The sequence below is a fragment of the Psilocybe cubensis genome, chromosome 6, assembly GCF_017499595.1.
Source record: "Psilocybe cubensis strain MGC-MH-2018 chromosome 6, whole genome shotgun sequence".
In the NCBI taxonomy this organism is placed as follows: Eukaryota; Fungi; Basidiomycota; class Agaricomycetes; order Agaricales; family Agrocybaceae; genus Psilocybe; species Psilocybe cubensis.
In genome coordinates this window covers 2,016,295-2,035,427 of record NC_063004.1, presented here as the reverse complement: position 1 = coordinate 2,035,427, position 19,133 = coordinate 2,016,295, and the positions used below count along the sequence as shown (strand labels likewise).

Genomic DNA, 19,133 nt, shown 5'->3' with positions numbered 1-19,133 from the left:
GTTTAGACCCCATTAGAATTTTTACTCTCTCTGTAATGTCCTTTCCCTTACCCTCCTCATCCCTCCCGCCGCGATGTTTCCTTATATCTTTTATCTCGGGAATTCTCTTGTGCTATTGACGACTGCAGCATTATATACATTCAATACATTCTATAGTACTTGAATCAAATTATCTGAACAATCCACATTTTTTGAGGCTTGCACAACCCTCTCGGATTTCGGCATGGCTTATGCTCTCGTCAATAAGCAAGTGCACGCCCGCGTCCCCGGAAGTTCCCACAACTGCAATTTGCTCGTGTGTTGCCTCATTTGCTATGTTGAGGTCATCTTTTACCTTGAGACGCCAGTTCTCCACTTCCTCTGCTCTCCGGAATGCCCAAAGGCCGATAATAGACCACCTGCCACAACCTCAGGATGCGAAAGCACAAGCAGACGCGAATGTCCCGGAACCTGGACCTTCTCAATCGGCACAGACTTTGAGGAGGGAACATACACCATTGCAAATCCCATCGGACGCCAAGGCCTCTGAAGCATTTGAGTCCTCTCAAACCAAAACTACAACGACAGATTCGACTTTGTCAAAGTATGACTTAGAGCTAGTTAAAACGCGCATCCGGGAGTGGTCGGAGCAGGCTGCGATCGCTCTCCGTAATCGAGCGGATGACTTCACCGCACACACAAAAACCAGGTTCTCCCAGCTTGGGTCGGAAATCAATAGGGTCACTGGCTATGAAGAAATTGAAGCTTTGAAACGGAGTGTTGTTGAGCATGGTAAGAATTTGTCTTATTTATTTGTGATTTTTGGATTTGTTGGCTGAACTAATTGTGTAGAGGAACGAATACACGTTGCTCGGGAGTCTGCTCGAAAGGCAAAGCTTGCCTATGAAGAAGCCGTCGTTCAAAGAACAAACTCTCAACGCGAAGTGAATGACCTGTTACAGAGGAAATCTACATGGAAAGATAGCGACGTTGGCCACTTTACGACACTCGTGAAGCAGGATCACCTATACGAGCAAGAAGAAGCACGCGCCAAGGCAGCGGTAGAAGAGACAGAAAATGTAGTGGACCGTGAATTCAGCAACCTATTGCGCACAATCCTTGCACGGTACCACGAAGAACAAGTGTGGTCCGACAAAATCCGCAGTGCGTCGACGTACGGGTCACTTGCAGCGCTCGGATTGAATATGCTCGTTTTCATTATGGCTATTGTTGTTGTTGAGCCATGGAAGCGTCGGCGGTTGGCACAGACGTTCGAACGGAAGATCGAAGAGCTCAGTGAAGAGAATGCGGCTAAGGTGGACGCGGCTGTGTTGTCAATTGCTCAACAAATCGAGCAGCAAGTGAACTTAATTGGGTCGCTGAAAGACGAGTTATCACAGCTACCCTTGTCAGAGCCTGTAGAGAAACCGTCAATACCGACAACAATGGAAAGAGAATCAAACACGAGCGACTTGGAGACGCGTCCTTTCGTTGGCCTTGAATACCTTCCGCTTACCAGGCGGCAATTGGAGGTCGCCGCTGTTGGCGCTGGAGCTTTCGCACTAGGCATTCTAAGCAGCTTGACGCTGAATCTATTAATGAAATAATGTATGGCTATGTATCAGAATTCGAGTTAATTATTATATCAACTCTTAGTTGTAAAGCCAAGTGCAGTCGGCTGAACTTGGGACTATACTTAAACTATACAAACAGATACCGTCATGCGGTATTTGCCGTTATGCAGGCTCACTGAATTTCTCCTCACGGCCACCATGGCTTCATTGCGCGTGAAATTGGCTCTTCTTCTTGCAAAACCACGTCAATATGACCTCGTTCATAATCAAAGCCCATGAAGACCGACCTCCTCATTCAACATGGAAAGAAGATCCCGAGTGTGCTTTCTGTCGCATAATTAGGGGCGAATTGCCTGCATCCAAAGTCTACGAGAATGATAAGGTTATAGCAATCCTTGGTGAGTTCTGTTGTACCCTCCGATGATTCAAATGTTGACAAGGGTCTGCCACAATACATAGATATCATGCCTTTGAGAAAAGGCCATACCCTTGTTATTCCTAAGGCTCATATTTCACGTCTGTCAGAACTACCTTCAGAACTGGCCTCGTCTGTCGGTGAGGCTGTCTCGAAAGTTGCATACGCACTTACACAAGGTGAGTATGAAAAGGTTCCGTGACTCCAAATTCCATGAAAGGGCCTAAGTTAGTGTTGAACAGCACTGGATAACACTGCGTTGAACGTCGTATGCAACCAGGAATACGCACAAGCGGTTCCTCATGTGAGTACGCGAACGTATTTTATCATAATTCCATATAGCTAACATTTTCTTTGTAGGTACACTACCATATTATTCCAGCACCGAGACTTAATTCGTCTGGACGTGGAGTGGAGGCAACCGATGAAGCAGTTGGCGGCAAAGCACCCCTAACTCATCGAGAAATGCACCAAAAGGAATTTGAGGCCCGTGAAGAACTCGATGAAGATGACGCAAAAGATCTTTTGAAGGGTATTCGTGCGCGTCTGTGAATGTCTGTATGTTTAGTTCATTTTGCTCTTCATACCACTCAAACCTAGTAGGATTTTTTCGACACGGATGCATGCGGTCCTTGTGCGGCCTCAATGCGGTCTTACTCAGTTCACGCATCAACCTTTATGTCGATCTTTCGCGTTATACGTAGCCTCGACCACATGTTCTGTCCGATGGCGACCGAGAAATTCGGAGGATGCTCTGGTTAACTTGGGGTAGATTCAACTTGTTTTATTCGTCCGCCGAAGGGTTGGCCGACTTTCCCGACAGAATACTTCGGGTAGAATGTAAGGAGGGGTGGCTTTGTATTTATTCAAATCTTCAGGACGGATAGTATCATTCAAATACAATATGTATATGATATATTTGGTGATATTGCTATACACAAGGTTATGACAATTTGGGTTTTAAGATGGTTTTTTGCAAGCTAAGCATACAAATATCAAACTCACGTCTGTTGGGTCAGTGTTATGATGCGTGACATTTTAAGTCATTCAACGCGACCTGTCACAAATTGGTCACAACCGTCATCGCCAAATCATCGCGTTTCTTTACCACCGTTCACGGTGCTCCTCGATTGAACCAGCCATAGATGTCCAGCTTGGCCAAAGAAGAAACGCAACTTCAAACGGAAGATATTGAAACTACCGAACCTGAACTGGTATACGATGAGGAAGAAGAGATAGAGGCACAAGAATCGGACACAGAATTACCAGTTGCAGTCACTGAAGTTCAACCAAAGAAACGCGAAAAAAGGGAAGCTGTTGAGTTAGAAAGAGAACCAGGGAAAACCCTCCTCCCATTTTCAAGGGTACAAAAGATAATCAAGGCTGACAAGGTTTGTACGCACTTATTTCCACCTGGTTTTCAACGCTGCTCTCTGATATGAACTCTGTGAGTAGGAAATCCCAATTGTCGCAAAGGAAGCCACCTTCTTGATTGCGCTTGCCACGGAAGAATTTATCAAGCGTTTATGCGAAGCGAGTCAGCATGTTGCCCACCGGGAAAAGCGGTCTACGGTGCAACATAAAGACCTCGGTAAGGAAAATGTTATCGGATATTCGATCTGCGGGATTTACCAACGCGGTCAAAATAGCAACTGTTGCACGTAGAGCAGACGAATTCCTCTTTCTCGAAGGTGAGGAAGCTGCATTTTACACCGCGATTCGAAATCTCACAGAGCATTGCAGAAATAATGCTGTGGACATCAGCCGACGCGCCTGCTAAGCGAACCAAGCCAAAGACGACTGTTGGTGGAAAGACTACTATGTTAGATAAATTTGTTACGAAAGATGCAGATGAGGATGGGGAAGAAGAAGAAGTAATTATGAACGAGGATGGAACTATGTACGCCGCAAATGCAGCGGTTGAATACGAATTGTGATATTATGACGCGGCTACCCGGACCGGGACCTGGGGTCTGATTGTCTCATCGGCTTGGTCCAAGGACAGCCTATCCTTTCTTGCGCATTCACTCCCATCCCCTGCATTCTGGGTATACATGCTATGAAGGTCGTCTCTACCTTTCTTCAATCTTCATCCGTCGTATCATCTGTAAAATGCCGTCTAGCTTCCAGAGATCTCGAGTACCTGGTAGTTGCCAAACTTAATCAACTCAGTGTCTACTCCCTGAGGCCCCATGGCCTCCAACACGAATGCACCCTCAACATATGGGGGAAGATCTGCTCTGTGAAAGCACTTCCGCTTTCTGTAAGTAGCTGCATTTCTCTAGACAGATTGCGCGACTTCTGAATATCCAACAAACAGGATTCGGGTTACGATACGCGTTCCAATATCGCACTAATGATTACTCATCCTGAGCCTGAGCTTATAATCTTAGCCTACAGAGAAGATGAAAATGGAGAAGGAAAACTAGTTGTCAACAAACAGATATCTCTGTATGAGCGATTGCCTCGGGTTGCCGAGTTCTTCACAGACTTTCTGGTACATCCGTCGGGCAGGTTGGTGGTCGTCAGCTGCTATGCAAGTAAGCTCAAGATCGTCACCTTCAAGGGAGGGAATTACCAGCAAGATTTTGATGTTTCGTGCGTAGCTGCTTGGTTTTGCAATATGGTGTATCTTTGACAACAATAGTAATACAGTTTACCCGAAATCAATGTCTTTTCCTACGCCTTCTTACCAACTCTGGACGATGAATACGCGCTTGCAATCCTCCATTTTGATTTCCAGGAACGTTTACAGCTCTGTGCACGCGACATAGATCTCGATGCTTTTGAACTCTCTGCCCAGTTCTCGATTTTACTGCAACCAACAGTGATTTCTGATAAAGTTGTACCCTCCCCGTTGGATTCTCCCCCTCGTCTAATCCCAGTACCACCCACCACAACAGAGGATGGCGACATTCCAGAGGACGCTTTTCTTGGAGGTATATTGGTAGTTGGGGGCAAACAAATAGCATTATATGAGTTGGCTTCTAAAGAAAGCCAAGAAAAAGAAAGAGGAAAGCTGAAACGGCTTGACTCCAAGAAAAAAAGTAACGATGCTGTTGAAGTCTCAAAGGCCAGAACAAAAGAGATGGAACGCGCAAATCGCAGAAGAAAGGCCACAGCCATGGTCGATTGGCCTTGGAGTGAGATCACCGCGTAAGCGTTTGAACAGCTCGTCGATTGGTTTGTGCTAATAAAATCCTTCATTAAAGCTGGTGCAATGTTGATGGCACTTCTCGTTTTCTTATCGGAGATTATTTCGGCAGGCTTTCCATGCTTTCTTTGGACAACATCAAGGAATGGGGGATGATTCTAATCCCACTTGGAGAGGTAAAAACTAGTATACATAACAGAGTTTTTTACTCACTCGTACCTCCAGACATCACAAGCGACGACGTTGACCTACCTAACTAATCAGAGTGTCTACGTAGGGTCACATGCTGGCGATTCGCAACTGCTATGCATCTCTGAAACACCCACAACTTCGAACCCACAATCGACACTAGTTACTCCTCCTGAAATTGCAAAAACAACACCGGATAATCTAACCAAAATATCTTCAAAAAAGGGTAAACAAAAGGCTCTTCCAGACGACAGTGCGATGGATGTAGATGATGAGCAAAGTGTCTCTGCGCCCGATTATGCGAAAGGACGTGTTGTAGCGCCCCAAGGTTCCTTTATTAAGATCTTGGAGACTTACAAGAACATTTCACCAATCTTGGATGCTATTTCAGTGGATACTGATGGTATTGGCCAGGTAATATACCTTTTTGTTTGTTTTCTTTCGTTGAATGGAGCGGTTTACGTCTGGTAATCACAGAATCAAATCGTAACATGCAGTGGCCTCGCCAACACGGGAGCCATAAATATTGTCAGAAATGGTGCTGACTTCAAGGCGCTTGGTTTTGTCCCAGGAGTGCTCAACATCACGCGTATCTGGTCGGCTCGTACCGATCGTGCTCAACAGTTAGTTCTTATATTTAACCTCTTTACATTTTTCTTACGTATCATGTTTTGCAGATATGATACGCATTTGCTAGCCTCGACGGTGAATGAGACACACTGGTTCTCTATACACAATTCACCAAACTTGAGTCTCAAATTTGAAGAGGAAACGACACTCTGTCTCAAACGTAATTTACCAACATTAGCGTTTGCCAACTTTTCCAAGCGCAATAACGGCGGATATATAGACAGTGGTCTATTTGTCCAGGTTGTGCCGACTGGTGCTTTCCTATTTGAATGGGACCCATCCGTGGAAACCTTTATCGAAAAGGATTCATGGGAAGTCAAAAATATCGTCACAGTGGACAACAGGCCCCTTGAAATTGTATCAGCCAGTGTCAATTCCAGCCAGGTTGGACTAGCGTTGAGCGGCGGCAAATTGGTGATTCTTTGTATAGAGACTGGTGCCTTGCGATTCCGGAAACTCATGTAAGCCCTCTTTCACTATAAGAATGATAGTTCATAATCCTGTTGGCTTCATTAGGGATCATGTAACGCACTCTGAAATTTCCGCCATTACATTCTTGCCACTGGATCCAACAAAGAAATTTTCGACTTATCTGACGGTGGCGTACTGGGGCTCCAACGTCATTCAAGTATTTGCTTTACGCGAAGGACGTCTGGTCACTGACCAGCCTCTGAGATCACCTCCTTTACCGGCAGTTGTTCGTTCCTTGCTTTTGTACAACTTTGGTACCGATACCAGTGCAAAAGGGGCCGACTATCATCCATACCTTCTTGCTGGTCTTGGTAATGGGTCGGTGGCAACTTTACATTGGAAAGGAGGCGTTTTACAAGATTTGAAGGTCATTTCTCTGGGGAACGCACCTGTTAACCTGACGCCATGCGAAGTGGATGGAAAGAAAACGGTGTTTGCTGCTGGAAATCAAGCCACCGTGTTCTTTTGTGATAAGAACCGTTTAACCAATTCTGCAATTATGCTAAAGGTACTCTGAATTTCATTTGGCGAAGACCATCTACTTAATATTATACATTTCAGGCAATTTCTGCGGCCTCTAGCTTTAATACCGGTACATTTGGAAAGGCTTTGGTTCTTGCTGCTCCTACTGGATTATTCATAGGATGCATCAAAGATCTCGACAAATTGCATATTAGAAGTGTGAGTGTACCATGATCACCATCGATCTTCAGGAATTAATTACCATTCGCATAGTTCCCTCTTGGTCTATATAATCCCCGCCGAATCACGCATGAGTCTTCCCTGAAAGCGTTTGGGGTAGCTTGCACTCGCACGGTTCCATATAGGCTCGGAAACATTGAGCCGAATGAAAGCTCTTTCCACTTATATGATGATACCACTCTTTCCGGTTTGTATCTCATTTGAAAATAATCGTTGGCTGCAATCTCATCAAATATTTAACCGATTCTAGAGCTTGGGCGGTACAATTGTGATACTGACGAAGAAATTACTTCCGTTGCCTCTCTCAGAATACAAGTTCAAGGAGAAGAGAAACCCCTCTTCTGCCTCGGAACTATGATCTACAAATCTGAAGAAAACGAACCCTCGGTTGGCCGACTCCTCGTGTTCACAGCATACACGCCCTCAAATTCAACCAAAACCTCGACTTTAGAGCTGTCGTTACTTGCCTCAACCAAAGTCGAAGGATGTGTTTATGCACTTTCTATAGTCAACGGGAAGTTAGTAGCTGCAGTGAATTCTTCTGTAGGTCTTTCTCCATTGTCACATCGCCTTATTCCGACGGTCCCCTTTTCTCTTTCCTCAGATTGTTATGTATCACGTGGATGTTACCACAGAAGATGTTACAGTACCAACATACAGTTTGAAGAAACTCGCGGAATGGAATCACAATTACTTGGTAACAAGTTTGGGTACATTCAACAACCGTGTTGTCGCAGGAGATCATATCAGCTCTGTCTCTATGTTGAAGGTTGAAGACAACAAGCTATTATCTGAAGCTAGAGATTATGGACCTCTTTATCCACTATGCGTGGAAGCTTTGGATGAATCGAATGTAATTGCTTCAAATGTGAGTACATATACACTGTAACCGTATCATCTTTTGACTTCTTTGCTCAGGATACCCTTAATTTTGTTTTGTTCAAATTGGTAGATAGCCTTCGAGGTAAGATGTTGGAGACTGTTGGGTTGTATCATGTTGGTGATATGGTGTCGAAGTTTATCCGCGGTATGGATAAATTCAATCTTGAATTGGCAACGAAAATTTAACAACATTTTTTAGGTTCACTTTCAACAACAGAACAAAGCAGGGAGTCTATGATTAAGCCTGAGGTCATCTTCTTCACTGCCTCTGGGAAGATTGGAGTTATCTCCGATGTCGAAGATCACACTTTGTCGTTACATCTCACCGAGTTGCAGAGGAACCTGGCTTCAGCCTTACCAGGTGTTGGTAACCAAAGCCACACCAGATTCAGGGCACCTAAGAACACCCGAGGACTTAGTGACTCTGACACTGCAGCATATGGTTTTGTGGATGGTGATTTCCTGGAAGAATTCCTTGGTGTGCTTGACTCCCCCGACATCCTGGAGAAAGTCATGAAGGGAGGAAGTGCACCAGAGAAGCTAAAATTGACGTCAGACGAGATTATAAAGATCTTACAGCAACTTCAAAGCTTGCATTGATGTTTCCTTTCCGGATGCAACATAGACACATCTATTCCTTCAAATATAGAATTACGTGCCTTGGGGTGTAAGATACTTATGTAGAATCAGAAGGAAACAGAAGGATTCCAGTTGACAAAGCTTGCTTGGTTTCTAAAAGTTGGAAATGAACGAAGCATTTGACGTTGATCGAACTAAGCCTGCGAATAAAGATAGCAAAAAGAATAGGTCCAAAAAGCAAACAATGAGGAGAGTGTGTTATGGAGGGAGCTGATATGTGCAAGTGTCCAATGGGTCAGGAATGCAAAGAATAGGAATGATGTTCAGAACAGAGAATGCAAGTACCATCGAACGGTCTGCAAGATGGAAACACCGGGGAACTCCTGGAGTCCCGAGGTTTGTACGAAATGGCCTTGGTCAATATCAAGAGCCGTGGCAGGAGCGAAATAGAAACCCGAAATCAGAACCAGGTAGCTGTTCATTTGTCCGTCGGTACGAGCAGCGAATATACAACGGTATGCCACAAACCTGAGAATCAAGATGCTACCACGATGGTAATTGCTCTTAGCTTCGATGTAGGTATATGTCATTAAAAACATCGACAAGATGATGGCAATTACATCCCATCTTGGGAAGATAAGCCTGATAAGGAACCAATTAGTTCGTTGTATGAACACTACCAAGTGTAGGACGTACGAGAAAGTTTTAGCGACCTCGCCCATATTTACGGGATCGTACCATGCAGAGAATGCTACCATTGCAGGAATTTGAAGTAGGCAAACTTGGAGTGCATATGCAGACCCGATCTCCATGCTGTATGCGTTGTTAGCAACTCTGTGTAATTGAATTACATTAACTTTATACCTTAGTGCGATATTTCCGTTTAGAGCAAAAGAGATAGCATTCATGAATTCGGTTGTGTTTGGCACAAGAGCAAACAGAGTGATACCCAAGAATTTTTCGTCGATACCTGAATCTTTCAAGACAACATCCACGACGTCGACCAACAATTCTAGATAGCATATTTAGAACGATGTAGAATAGAAAAAGCAAATTATGCACCTGCAATAACTGCATACAACGCAGTGCATGCGAGCAACACGCTTGCGCTGGTCGTTCGACTCCAGGATGGAGCATCATGTCCATGACCACCTTCATGTTCTGCAGACCGAATTCGTTGATGAGACTGAGTTTGTTGGTGGCGAAGTGCGCTAACAGTGGCCACTGCCACCGCGCGCGTAAAGTCATCAGTGGTCAACGGTTCTGGCAAATGCATAGTACGCAGATCAGCATTTTTAACTGCGTGATCAACGCTTTCCAAGACGGGCAGAAAATTTGGCGGTTGTGCTGGTTGAACTGGTGGATATGATGCTTTACGTTGGAAAGTGGGAGATGCACTTGCGTAGCGACCTCCAGGTGTCAGAGGTGGGTTGATTCCTGAACTGGAACCCTCTCGAGGTAAAGATGTTCCGATACGGGAAGAAGCGCCGGCGCCTGTCTGATTCGTATTGCTTGGCTTTCGATGCAGTGGGGCGGGAGGCTGAGACCCAGAGGGTGCATTGGTATGTCCTGGGTGTAAGATCTTGTTATACAACGACATCCTGTGAGTAGGCAGTTCCATTGGTTGTAACAATTGTTGTGGATTTTGCCAAATTTGGGATGCATGCGTGCGGAGGGAGAACCAAAGACCAATCAGATAAGACTATAGGCCAACATTATGAACATGAAAAGTATCCAGAAAATTGCAGAACTTACAAATAGTAGCACAGCCGCACAGAAGTACATCAGGCTCTTCACAGTGGATTGGTAAAAGGGATCGTCAACAGGGTCTGGATGTTTGTAATAACAATGATCGCAAATCCATGGTGCATCTCCAGGATTTCCAGGAGAAGACGGACAACCGCTGCAAACAAGTTGGAACTAGGAAGAACGGTAAATTTGATAGTAAATTCAAAAAGGAGAAATGACTGACATTGCCGTACGTCTGATAGAATAAAGTAGGAGCGAGTGCACCGATGATGGCCATGATCAGCATCATGCTAGTTACACCTGCACTCTTTGCGTTGAATTTCTGTTCTTTCCTGCGCAAGGCACCACTGCACATGCTCATTCCAGGCATGAGCAATACTCCTGCCAATAAACTGCCAACGATAGATCCCTCCACCAGATGTCCTTTCCCTTGCACCAAAGCAATGCTGTATAGGATAATTTCGATGATGGAGCCGAATGTTGCATTGATGACAGCGCCCATTCCGATGGATGACTGGGCCGAGATAGAAGCAACAGCCATACCAATGAAGTACGATAGAGGTATCACACTAGTGAGAGAGAGGAAAAAAATAACAGCTTGCGATGCTAGAAAAGCTAAAAACCCTGGAACATGTTCGCCATGATGGTGTTTTTTCTCGACAATCGGTAGCAGAACAAAACCATCGAAAATGACGAAAAATACAACGGGCAAGAGATTGACAAAAAGGATGTTGACTCCGCCTACTGTATATTTGTAATATTGTAATCCAACTGCTCGATATGTACAGAGCAAAACTGTCGATGTAGGTGAACCGGATGGAGCTTGTTGACCTTCGGACAATCTGGGGTGTTTGATTGAAAATTGCGCAGCTGTAGGGAGATTTGCATCGCCATTTGACTCGACATTGTCCTCTGGCGTTGAGCTGGTCGAAACCACAACAACAGGTGGCGCCGAGCAAAATCGGATGTGGGTTGGCTGCGTAAATAAATGTTTGATAAGTGCCCAATTGAGCTTAGCCATTGGGACAGTGATCACGAGTGCCCAGCAGATTATACAAACGAGAAGCATGAGAGGTGCAATGAGGGATATCAAGGCCAGCCAGAAACATATTTTACCAATCAGAGTGCCATTCTCAGCTTCTTCTCCAAACGTGTCGACCGCAGTTCCTGACGAAGCGGTTAGTGTAGGTACCATTGCTGTACCATAGGACTTGATTGGAAGTGGTGCTTGTGATGTTCTACGACCGAGAAGATTTGTGGTCTCTCCTGGAGTTTCGGCACGGAATGAAACATTGGGTACGTTAACAGTACCAGGCGTTATAGTAGAAGTGGCAGAGAATACAGGGCGTCTAACAGTGTCGGTGTCTTCTCTAGGAGGCGAAACTCCCCGCACTGTGTTATTGCTGTCACTCCAACGCCTTGCACTGTGAGGGCTTTCATCATCATCGTCCTTAGTGTCATCAACAACGTTAAGGTCGCCTTCAACGTATTTTCCGAACGGCCAAAACAGATACCATCCTAGGCCGTATACAAGGTTTGAATATTGTTGTCCACCTTGAGGAATAAGATAAAGGATGATTGAAATAAAAATACAGATAAGGCCAAGCCACCAGCCGAAAAACGCTGCCCAAAACAAGTTCCCTGGAAGGAGGTGTCGTTCAGCCTGCGCTGAGGGGATTGAGTGGAGAGCCTCGTCGGCATGACGCGTCACCGAGCGACTTTTCTTGTACAAAGCTGGTTTCCAGATAGGAAGACCGAAAGGATGTTGTACATTAATCAAGGACTGTCGCTCCTTTAGGGTCGTGATAGGATCGCTTTCGTCTTCATCGCCTTCTTCTTCTTCTTCAGGCGCTGCTGGAGCTTTGCCACGCCGATTTACATGAGGCCGATTGTCTTCATTTTCATCATCAACTTCGTCCTCGTCTTCATTGGCCTCACTCAGAACGTCGTCATCACGATACCCTCGATTTGTAGCCTGCGAACTGCTGACGCTGGTGCTCCTAGCTGGCCGCCTATTGGAATGCACAGAACTGTTTCTGAGAATAGGAGAAGGGTGAAATTGTGCAGTAGGCGAAGAAGGCTGGGTGGGGAAGTAGGAAGTGCCCTGGTTGTGGTGTGCAGGCGTGTCGCTCGCTGACCACTGGGAACTGCGGCTTAGCGTTCTGTGGAGGCCTGGAAATGTTGGCTGTGGGGTAGGAGTTGAGGAAAGTCCAAAAGAGTCTCCGTCATCGTTGTTCGAAGAGGGTATATTTGACATGACTGTAAAATACAGGGGTAAATCGCGACTTTGGTCGTCGTCGATGTCGTCGACCAGCGCAACAGAAGTAAACCAAGTTGGTCAATTACTCCAAACTGAGCTAATATGGCATCGGCAAATGCCGGGGTATACAACATCTAATCTAATCTACTTGCGCATCAGCTTTTCGTGCAGCTGCGCCCCCTTTAACTTGGCCCGCAAGTACTCCAACCGTGCCTCATATCGTTGACTCACTTCCTCTCTTCGCGCACGGATATCCTCCAGCTCCGTCTCATACTCCTCAGCATCCATTCTTAGTGTATGCCCCGTCGATGATTTGTCGTCTTCATGAACCGTATTCATCGGAGGGTTTCCTGTACTCCTAACCAAGCTGATGTTGGAGTTGTTAGCTCCTTTGAAATGCCCATGGGACATCGAACTAGGAAGCGCAGGCATTGGTGGTGCTGCTCCTGCTTTCCCGGCTCTTCGTTCAGATGACACGCTCGATGCAGAGTTCTTCCTGTGCAAGGATCCTGGCCTGGAATTGGTAGTGATCACTCCAATTGGAGAATTCATTGGGGTTACTTTAGTTCTTGCTTTCCTATTCGAATAGGCTGAGCGCGCAAGTGAGGGGGCTACCGATGATGTTCCGGATCGCATAGATATGGTATCATCCGCAATATTAATTCGCCTCTGAGATCTGCTGTCCGATTCAACGCCCCAATGAGATTCGGCATTCCCATTACTCCCTGAATCTGGCTTAAGAGCCGGTCGCACAGGGTGTTGGCGTCGTTGTGACTTAGCTAAGGTGGTTACTTCCAATCCATTGAAGGCGTCCATAAGTCGTTTACATTCTGCTTCCACGTTTAAGATTTCCTGCATTATATCTTTCACTGTCGTGAGGTGTTCCTCATCAAAAACATTATAGATAGAGTTGGTTATTCGATTGTCCTGCCCTACGGCGCGGTTGTTGAATGAAGATGGGGGAGCGGCCATCCTTCGTATGCTCCCTGCAGCCGACCTTGGTGCTGTTGACATTTGATGATCCCTAACAGAGCCATTTCGACGAGGTGATGAAATAGATATTGAGTCGGATTGCATACGAGACGTATTTGTTTGTAAGGATGAATTGCTGGACTTTTTGGATAGCGCTCGGGGAAGTTTGAAAAAGGAGGTGTTGGACGATGCCGACCAAACGCTGGCAGCATCGCTGGTATCGTTGGAGCGTCGGCCTGTAGCCCGTCTAAACAGGCTACCGACGCCAGATGTCGCAGATGTTTTTGAGCTTATGGAAGCCGGTCGAGTCTCCACTTGGAAATTGGACAAAGGGCGGACGGATGCTGAAAATTTGTTTTTAAGTAGACATATGATTAGAAGCGGAGGATATGCATACGAGCTGTCCCATTCTTCTTAAGACGTGGACGTGCGGGAGAAACGGGAACCACTGGTGTCTCGATGGGAACAGCAGTGCTACTGGCAAACCGTTCAAACAGATTCTGTCGGAGAAGGCGGTATTCGTCGTCACTTTCATACGTTTAGTACATAGACAGACCAAAATTTTAATATACACACTTTAGTAACCCCTCGGAGTTTGCTAGAGCAAGTTCATTCAGACGCTGTGCCAATGTCGCTCTAAAAAATTATATGAAGAAAAGTCGCAAAAAGGTAGCATTCGCGACATACGTGACAGGGTCGGTATTTTTGCGAGGCGAAAGCGAGGTAGGGGAACCGCTGTTCTCCGCCTGCTTATGCGAGGAAGATGCTATGCTATCATCCGTCCGAATACCAAGGGTTGAGACCGTCTTGCCATTTGACCGATTCTTTGTTGAAGAAGGCGTAGGGGGTAGCGCGCGGTCTTCATAAGCACGAGATCTCTCTGGCGCCGCCTCTCGGCGAAGAGGGCTACTGGGTAGTGGGGTTGAGGCGACTGGTATATGTGGCGGGGAGAGTGCTTGCGCTGCAGCAACGCCACTCAGATATGAAATAGGCTGATCTTCTCGTTCTTTTCCCTTCTTCCCGTACTAAACACGCGATGAATGTATAATTGAGGAAATGAACGTGAAATGATATTAAAAACGAAGTTGGCGGAATGGGGAAGACAACAGAAGAAAAATAACACGCTTTGAGGTAAGTAGAAGCCCCTCAGAAAAGAAATGATCCACATACGAAACGTGAACGGATGACCTGAACTACGGAGGCCTTCTCAGTAGTGGTTCCTCCTAAGCCGATGGCAACCTGGTAGCTGTCGTTGTCCTCTGCTTTTCTGGACGAAAAAAAGCCCATATCCGCATACTACCACAGTACCAGTGCACAGAGACAAGCTAAGAGGGACCCCGCTGAGCAGCCCAACTCCGATGCGGTCGAAATAGATTGGTCGTGAGGGGGAAGCACAATGTCCGCGTTGAGTCTATATTCAAATCACGCGCCGCCAAAATGAGGCACATCGCGTCCTTCTAATTCATAACCATCAAATACCTACCAATTATCCTGCAGAAAAGTAACCAGACCTGTCAATTATCATCTATGCTTATATGGTTGGCCTTGACTTTTCGCAAACTGTTCGTACCATTGCCACTATTAAAGTGGACTATTTAGATAAGCTAGCCTGCAATGAATAAATTTGCAGTTGGGGCAAGCCCGTAATTAAAAAACCTTCCCGTGCTAGAAAAACTTCCGGAAGATGTACTTGTCATAACAGCTCAACCCAATAGACAATAACCTAAACCTTGATACAGGAGTTAACCATACCCAAATGGCATCTGGCAGAGTTTGCCAATGAAAGACTCGGAACAATGGGCGACGATGTTAAAACCCCTGTCCTAACTATCAACGTTCAAGTTGATCTGATCATAAGTTCTGATTCTGATTCTTGATGGTTGATGGCCTGAAGCGAATAGGCGACCAAGGACTGATAAAGCTGGCGAAGTTTGGCGTAATCTGCTGGCTGAATCAAAGCCTCACCAGCACCCCTAACGAATAAAAGCATCATTCATTACTCTACCATCAAACTCTTTTCCCTTTATAAAAGGCACCCATCTCCTTGACAGTCTGTCCAAACGTTTCGGTGACCGTTAACTTGCTTCCTATCCATTTCGGTAGCTTGTTTTGGGTTGAATTGGTGGTATACCTTCGGTCTAACAACAGAAGTGACGCCCAATCGTTGCGATGCCTTATGGCACGTCCTTGAAAGTTGAGGTGTCAACAGACCAACATGTAAAAACGAAGCCATTCCATTATACCTATACTTTGATTTACGGCATTCATGCACATGTTTTCGTATAGCTCCGCAGCAGCGTCTTTCTGACCTTTTTGCTTGGAGGCGCCGTCTTTCTGCTCTTCCAGTGATTTCACATATTTCATGCGTTCGCGCAGCTCGGGAGAGCCAAGGTTGGCAAATGGCAGTCCGACAATCACGACCCCGCGAGCAAGGTCGTCAGCGAAATTCAAGCCTTCTGACAATTTTGCGCCAATTACGGCGAATAGAAGGGCACCCTTTTTCCCTTCTGCAGGCTAGACAAAAGGTTGTGAGCTTACAATATCATATCGTAGATACTGCACCCACGTTTTTTATGGCTAATGCGTAGTCTTGCAACACTTTCTCCACTTGACTGCTTTCTTCGGGCTCGAAAAAAACCTGTTCAACAATATTAGTGATAGGTCAATAACGCGAAATATTTCATGTACCTCCTTCTTTGTTGCAAATTTCTCCAACATTGTACTCTTTTTCCATTGGGCATTCGCCGTCCTTAGGAATTTATATGACGGAAAGAATACAATCATGCCAGCTGGAATTATATTCGCAAAGTTGAGCAGGACTTGGCCCAATTGCCCAATCTACCAGTACTATAAGTAGCGCACAAACTCAAAACCATCAAAATACTTACAGTGGTCGGGTCCGCTTGTTTATCTGCTCTGAAATCCAACTCGCCGCCAGTAGGACCTTTGCTAATTACCAAAGTCTGTAGGTTCGTCTCTGGAATAATATGCCCGCAGGAGAAAGTTGTAACCTTCTCGGAAGGGAGATACGAAAACAGTTGGTTGATAACATCTGATATCTGCCAAAACAGGTTAGTATTTGAGGGCGTTAGGCGTATACCGATAAACTATTCCGCTAAAAGGGACACGAACAGGTGACATCGTACCACCAGCGAGAACGACTGATCTGGCTTCTTCAACAACTTCTTGGAAGTGTGGAGAAGGGTTCAATAACTGGTACCTCATCTCCACGGTGTTTTCGCGTCCAGGCGATTCTATTAGAGTGAATGTGATCCGTCCGTCTGAATTCAAAGTAAGTAATGAAATCGATTAAACAAGGCGTCAGCAGAGTTTGAACCTGTGCTCATATTCGTTAACGAGAGTAGAAACTCTTCTACTGTATGCAATGGTGGAATTGCGCCACGCCGAGTGTGATGTTTAACAGCTGGATCTAGACAGGCGAATCATTAAATCACACTACTCAAGTAGTAAAAAACAGGTATATACCTTTATTGGATTCTTCTACTTTATCTGAATAGCCTGCAATCTTTCTGGCAACCTGTAGAAATATAAGAGTCTGATTATCCATCTTTGGAGGATTTGTTACCGACCTTGCTTTCCTTCAAATAAGCACCAATTTCCAGAAGGTTAATACCAGCAACTCTCCTTCCCAACCTCTCCATGAGTTGCCCGGATGTCATGATCTCAGACTTGTCCTTTTCTCTTGCCTTTGAGATCTTCCATTCTTCCACGTATTTCTTCAATGAGTCGAGAATCAACACAAGTTTCTTCAAATGAATCATATTTGTCGGAGAAAGGCGCGTCTTGAACTTTGAAACATAAACACAGACTTGCTGAAAGGAAGTCAAAAGCGTCGCATATGATAGTCGAGTCGTCGAAAGAGACAGGAGCGTAGGTATAAGATCTATGCAAAATGTTCTTTCAAAAACGTCTGGGTCTGATATTCTAAAACTAAACATACTATGCGCTTCATCAATAAGGACAACTTGGTTTTTCAGATCAATTCCCAAGGCTTCTCGCGCAGACTTTTGGAGCAGGAGGTTATATGGTAGAGTCACTAACTAAGGGTGGTTGTCAATGAGACCGGTGACGACAACATTGGTAATGTCAGTAGACATACCTCAGCTTGTGGTATCGCTCGTCTTGATCCAAAGTACGGACATGTATGGGCAAGGCGTCCCGCTTCTGCAAGATCTTCAATGTCCTTTGGCGATGCCTGCAAATGACAGATTGATATGTGAACTAATACCATAATGTCTAGCGTCAGCGGACCTACCAAGATTTGATCTCGAAAATCCAGCATTCTATGTTCCTCCCCAATCGGTGGAAGATATTGACATCGTTTACCTTCTTTTTCTGAGAAGTTGTGTTAGATGTTAATTAAATATAGAAGAGCTTCATTAAACCTAACCTCCTAGACGCTCTCTACATGCCTCATCCAGATCAAGAGCACTAGCTCGGAGAGCATCATTAATGCAAAGTTGCCTTCTAGACCCCAAAGAGACTGCTCTCGTCGACGGTCCAGAGCTGCACTGTTCCTCAATGGAATCGATTCCGCGCTTCAGAGGAAGAGAAGTCGAAGTATGGTGATCAGTGAGTTTTATCTTGGCTGGGAGCTTCAATTTACTCATTTCCGGAAGGACTTGTGAGAGCTGCGAGTGCGTGCGAGAGGCATAGTAAATCTTTGTACATGTGAGTTCCTCTTCTTCGCCGGCGGAAGGACCAGTGCTAGCTTTCGTGACTTTATCCACCCTGCACTAACACGTTAATATTCTTGTTGCTAAGATGAGCATAGTACCTGACTTTTCCATCAACGCTTTTAAAGCTGGAGATATGTGCATCGCCCCGTCATCTGGCTCTCGGTCTGTTTCTGGAAGGAACATCCGCAGGTTGTCATCGTCGTCTTTTTCTTCGTTTGCTGGTTGTGTGATTTTCTACGCAAGTTTTGTGAGGAATGTAAGTTTTAAGTTATGTTTCAACTTACAGTTCTCTTAATGACTCGCCCTTTTGCTGCACGTCGCATGGCTTCTTCACGCTTCCTCGCCCTCATCAGCCTTTGCTCATACTCTTGTTCGTCTGCCTCCATTTCGCGTCTCATTCTATCAATGGTCTGCTCAACTACCCAATCCTTTGCTACAAACATAAATTCATGTCATATAAAATTGAGGATAGTAAAGGCCGACCAACCTTTAACCCCATCGTCCCCAATAACTTCCTTCAATTTTCCCTTTTTGGCGCGTTCTCTTTCATCTGCAAGCCAAGTTAGAGCTGCGCATAGCAGACTTAGCGTTTTTCCCTGTTTTTTTAACACATAAATCGTTTCTTTTACCCTGTTCGTAACCACTCACTGTGCCAGTTGGACTTTCGATTATGGTCACCTTTTTATCTTCAATAGATTGGTATAGATGGCGCATAAGAGATGTCTGAATATCATATGGAGGTGAATATGGAAATGCAGGGAAATGTGTAGGGGTCGGAAGATGTAAATCCATCGAAAAAGGCGATGGCAGGAAAAGAAGGAAAATGACCTTTGTTTGATCGCGTACAAGGCCTGCCTGGAACAACAAAATTAATACA

At 45.3% G+C, this 19,133-nt stretch overlaps 7 protein-coding genes across 7 annotated transcripts; 4 read left to right on the top strand and 3 right to left on the bottom strand.

Annotated features, from left to right (window-relative positions):
- Nucleotides 1-314: 314 nt before the first annotated feature.
- On the top strand, nt 315-1,586 carry JR316_0007146 (Sensitive to high expression protein 9-like protein, mitochondrial; the record flags this gene model as incomplete). Its single annotated transcript, XM_047892889.1, has 2 exons — nt 315-771; nt 832-1,586. 2 exons carry the CDS (start codon nt 315-317, stop codon nt 1,584-1,586), a joined length of 1,212 nt encoding a protein of 403 aa, XP_047748171.1.
- A 217-nt stretch (nt 1,587-1,803) lies between these two features.
- Nucleotides 1,804-2,520, top strand: JR316_0007145 (Protein hit; the record flags this gene model as incomplete). Its single annotated transcript, XM_047892888.1, has 4 exons — nt 1,804-1,951; nt 2,013-2,147; nt 2,211-2,272; nt 2,329-2,520. 4 exons carry the CDS (start codon nt 1,804-1,806, stop codon nt 2,518-2,520), a joined length of 537 nt encoding a protein of 178 aa, XP_047748170.1.
- A 593-nt stretch (nt 2,521-3,113) lies between these two features.
- JR316_0007144 (DNA polymerase epsilon subunit C) lies at nt 3,114-3,905 on the top strand (the record flags this gene model as incomplete). Its single annotated transcript, XM_047892887.1, has 4 exons — nt 3,114-3,359; nt 3,424-3,559; nt 3,618-3,659; nt 3,712-3,905. 4 exons carry the CDS (start codon nt 3,114-3,116, stop codon nt 3,903-3,905), a joined length of 618 nt encoding a protein of 205 aa, XP_047748169.1.
- Nucleotides 3,906-4,027: 122 nt separating this feature from the next.
- On the top strand, nt 4,028-8,596 carry JR316_0007143 (DNA damage-binding protein 1a; the record flags this gene model as incomplete). The annotated part of the gene is made up of 14 exons (XM_047892886.1): nt 4,028-4,231; nt 4,289-4,566; nt 4,624-5,124; nt 5,181-5,298; nt 5,348-5,725; nt 5,789-5,934; nt 5,989-6,402; nt 6,458-6,920; nt 6,974-7,093; nt 7,148-7,301; nt 7,365-7,657; nt 7,719-7,982; nt 8,033-8,141; nt 8,196-8,596. 14 exons carry the CDS (start codon nt 4,028-4,030, stop codon nt 8,594-8,596), a joined length of 3,843 nt encoding a protein of 1,280 aa, XP_047748168.1.
- A 302-nt stretch (nt 8,597-8,898) lies between these two features.
- Nucleotides 8,899-12,581, bottom strand: JR316_0007142 (Putative cation exchanger; the record flags this gene model as incomplete). The annotated part of the gene is made up of 7 exons (XM_047892885.1): nt 8,899-9,049; nt 9,104-9,217; nt 9,272-9,388; nt 9,440-9,587; nt 9,638-10,277; nt 10,331-10,495; nt 10,548-12,581. The coding sequence occupies 7 exons, from the start codon at nt 12,579-12,581 to the stop codon at nt 8,899-8,901; spliced, it is 3,369 nt and encodes a 1,122-aa protein (XP_047748167.1).
- Nucleotides 12,582-12,728: 147 nt separating this feature from the next.
- JR316_0007141 (uncharacterized protein) lies at nt 12,729-14,843 on the bottom strand (the record flags this gene model as incomplete). Its single annotated transcript, XM_047892884.1, has 5 exons — nt 12,729-13,900; nt 13,954-14,084; nt 14,133-14,192; nt 14,244-14,581; nt 14,727-14,843. 5 exons carry the CDS (start codon nt 14,841-14,843, stop codon nt 12,729-12,731), a joined length of 1,818 nt encoding a protein of 605 aa, XP_047748166.1.
- Nucleotides 14,844-15,758: 915 nt separating this feature from the next.
- On the bottom strand, nt 15,759-19,048 carry JR316_0007140 (ATP-dependent DNA helicase CHL1; the record flags this gene model as incomplete). Its single annotated transcript, XM_047892883.1, has 15 exons — nt 15,759-16,070; nt 16,123-16,194; nt 16,245-16,394; nt 16,445-16,615; nt 16,689-16,837; nt 17,043-17,094; nt 17,147-17,460; nt 17,518-17,617; nt 17,677-17,772; nt 17,833-17,912; nt 17,968-18,308; nt 18,360-18,490; nt 18,541-18,689; nt 18,744-18,852; nt 18,905-19,048. The coding sequence occupies 15 exons, from the start codon at nt 19,046-19,048 to the stop codon at nt 15,759-15,761; spliced, it is 2,370 nt and encodes a 789-aa protein (XP_047748165.1).
- Between the last annotated feature and the right edge of the window lie 85 nt (nt 19,049-19,133).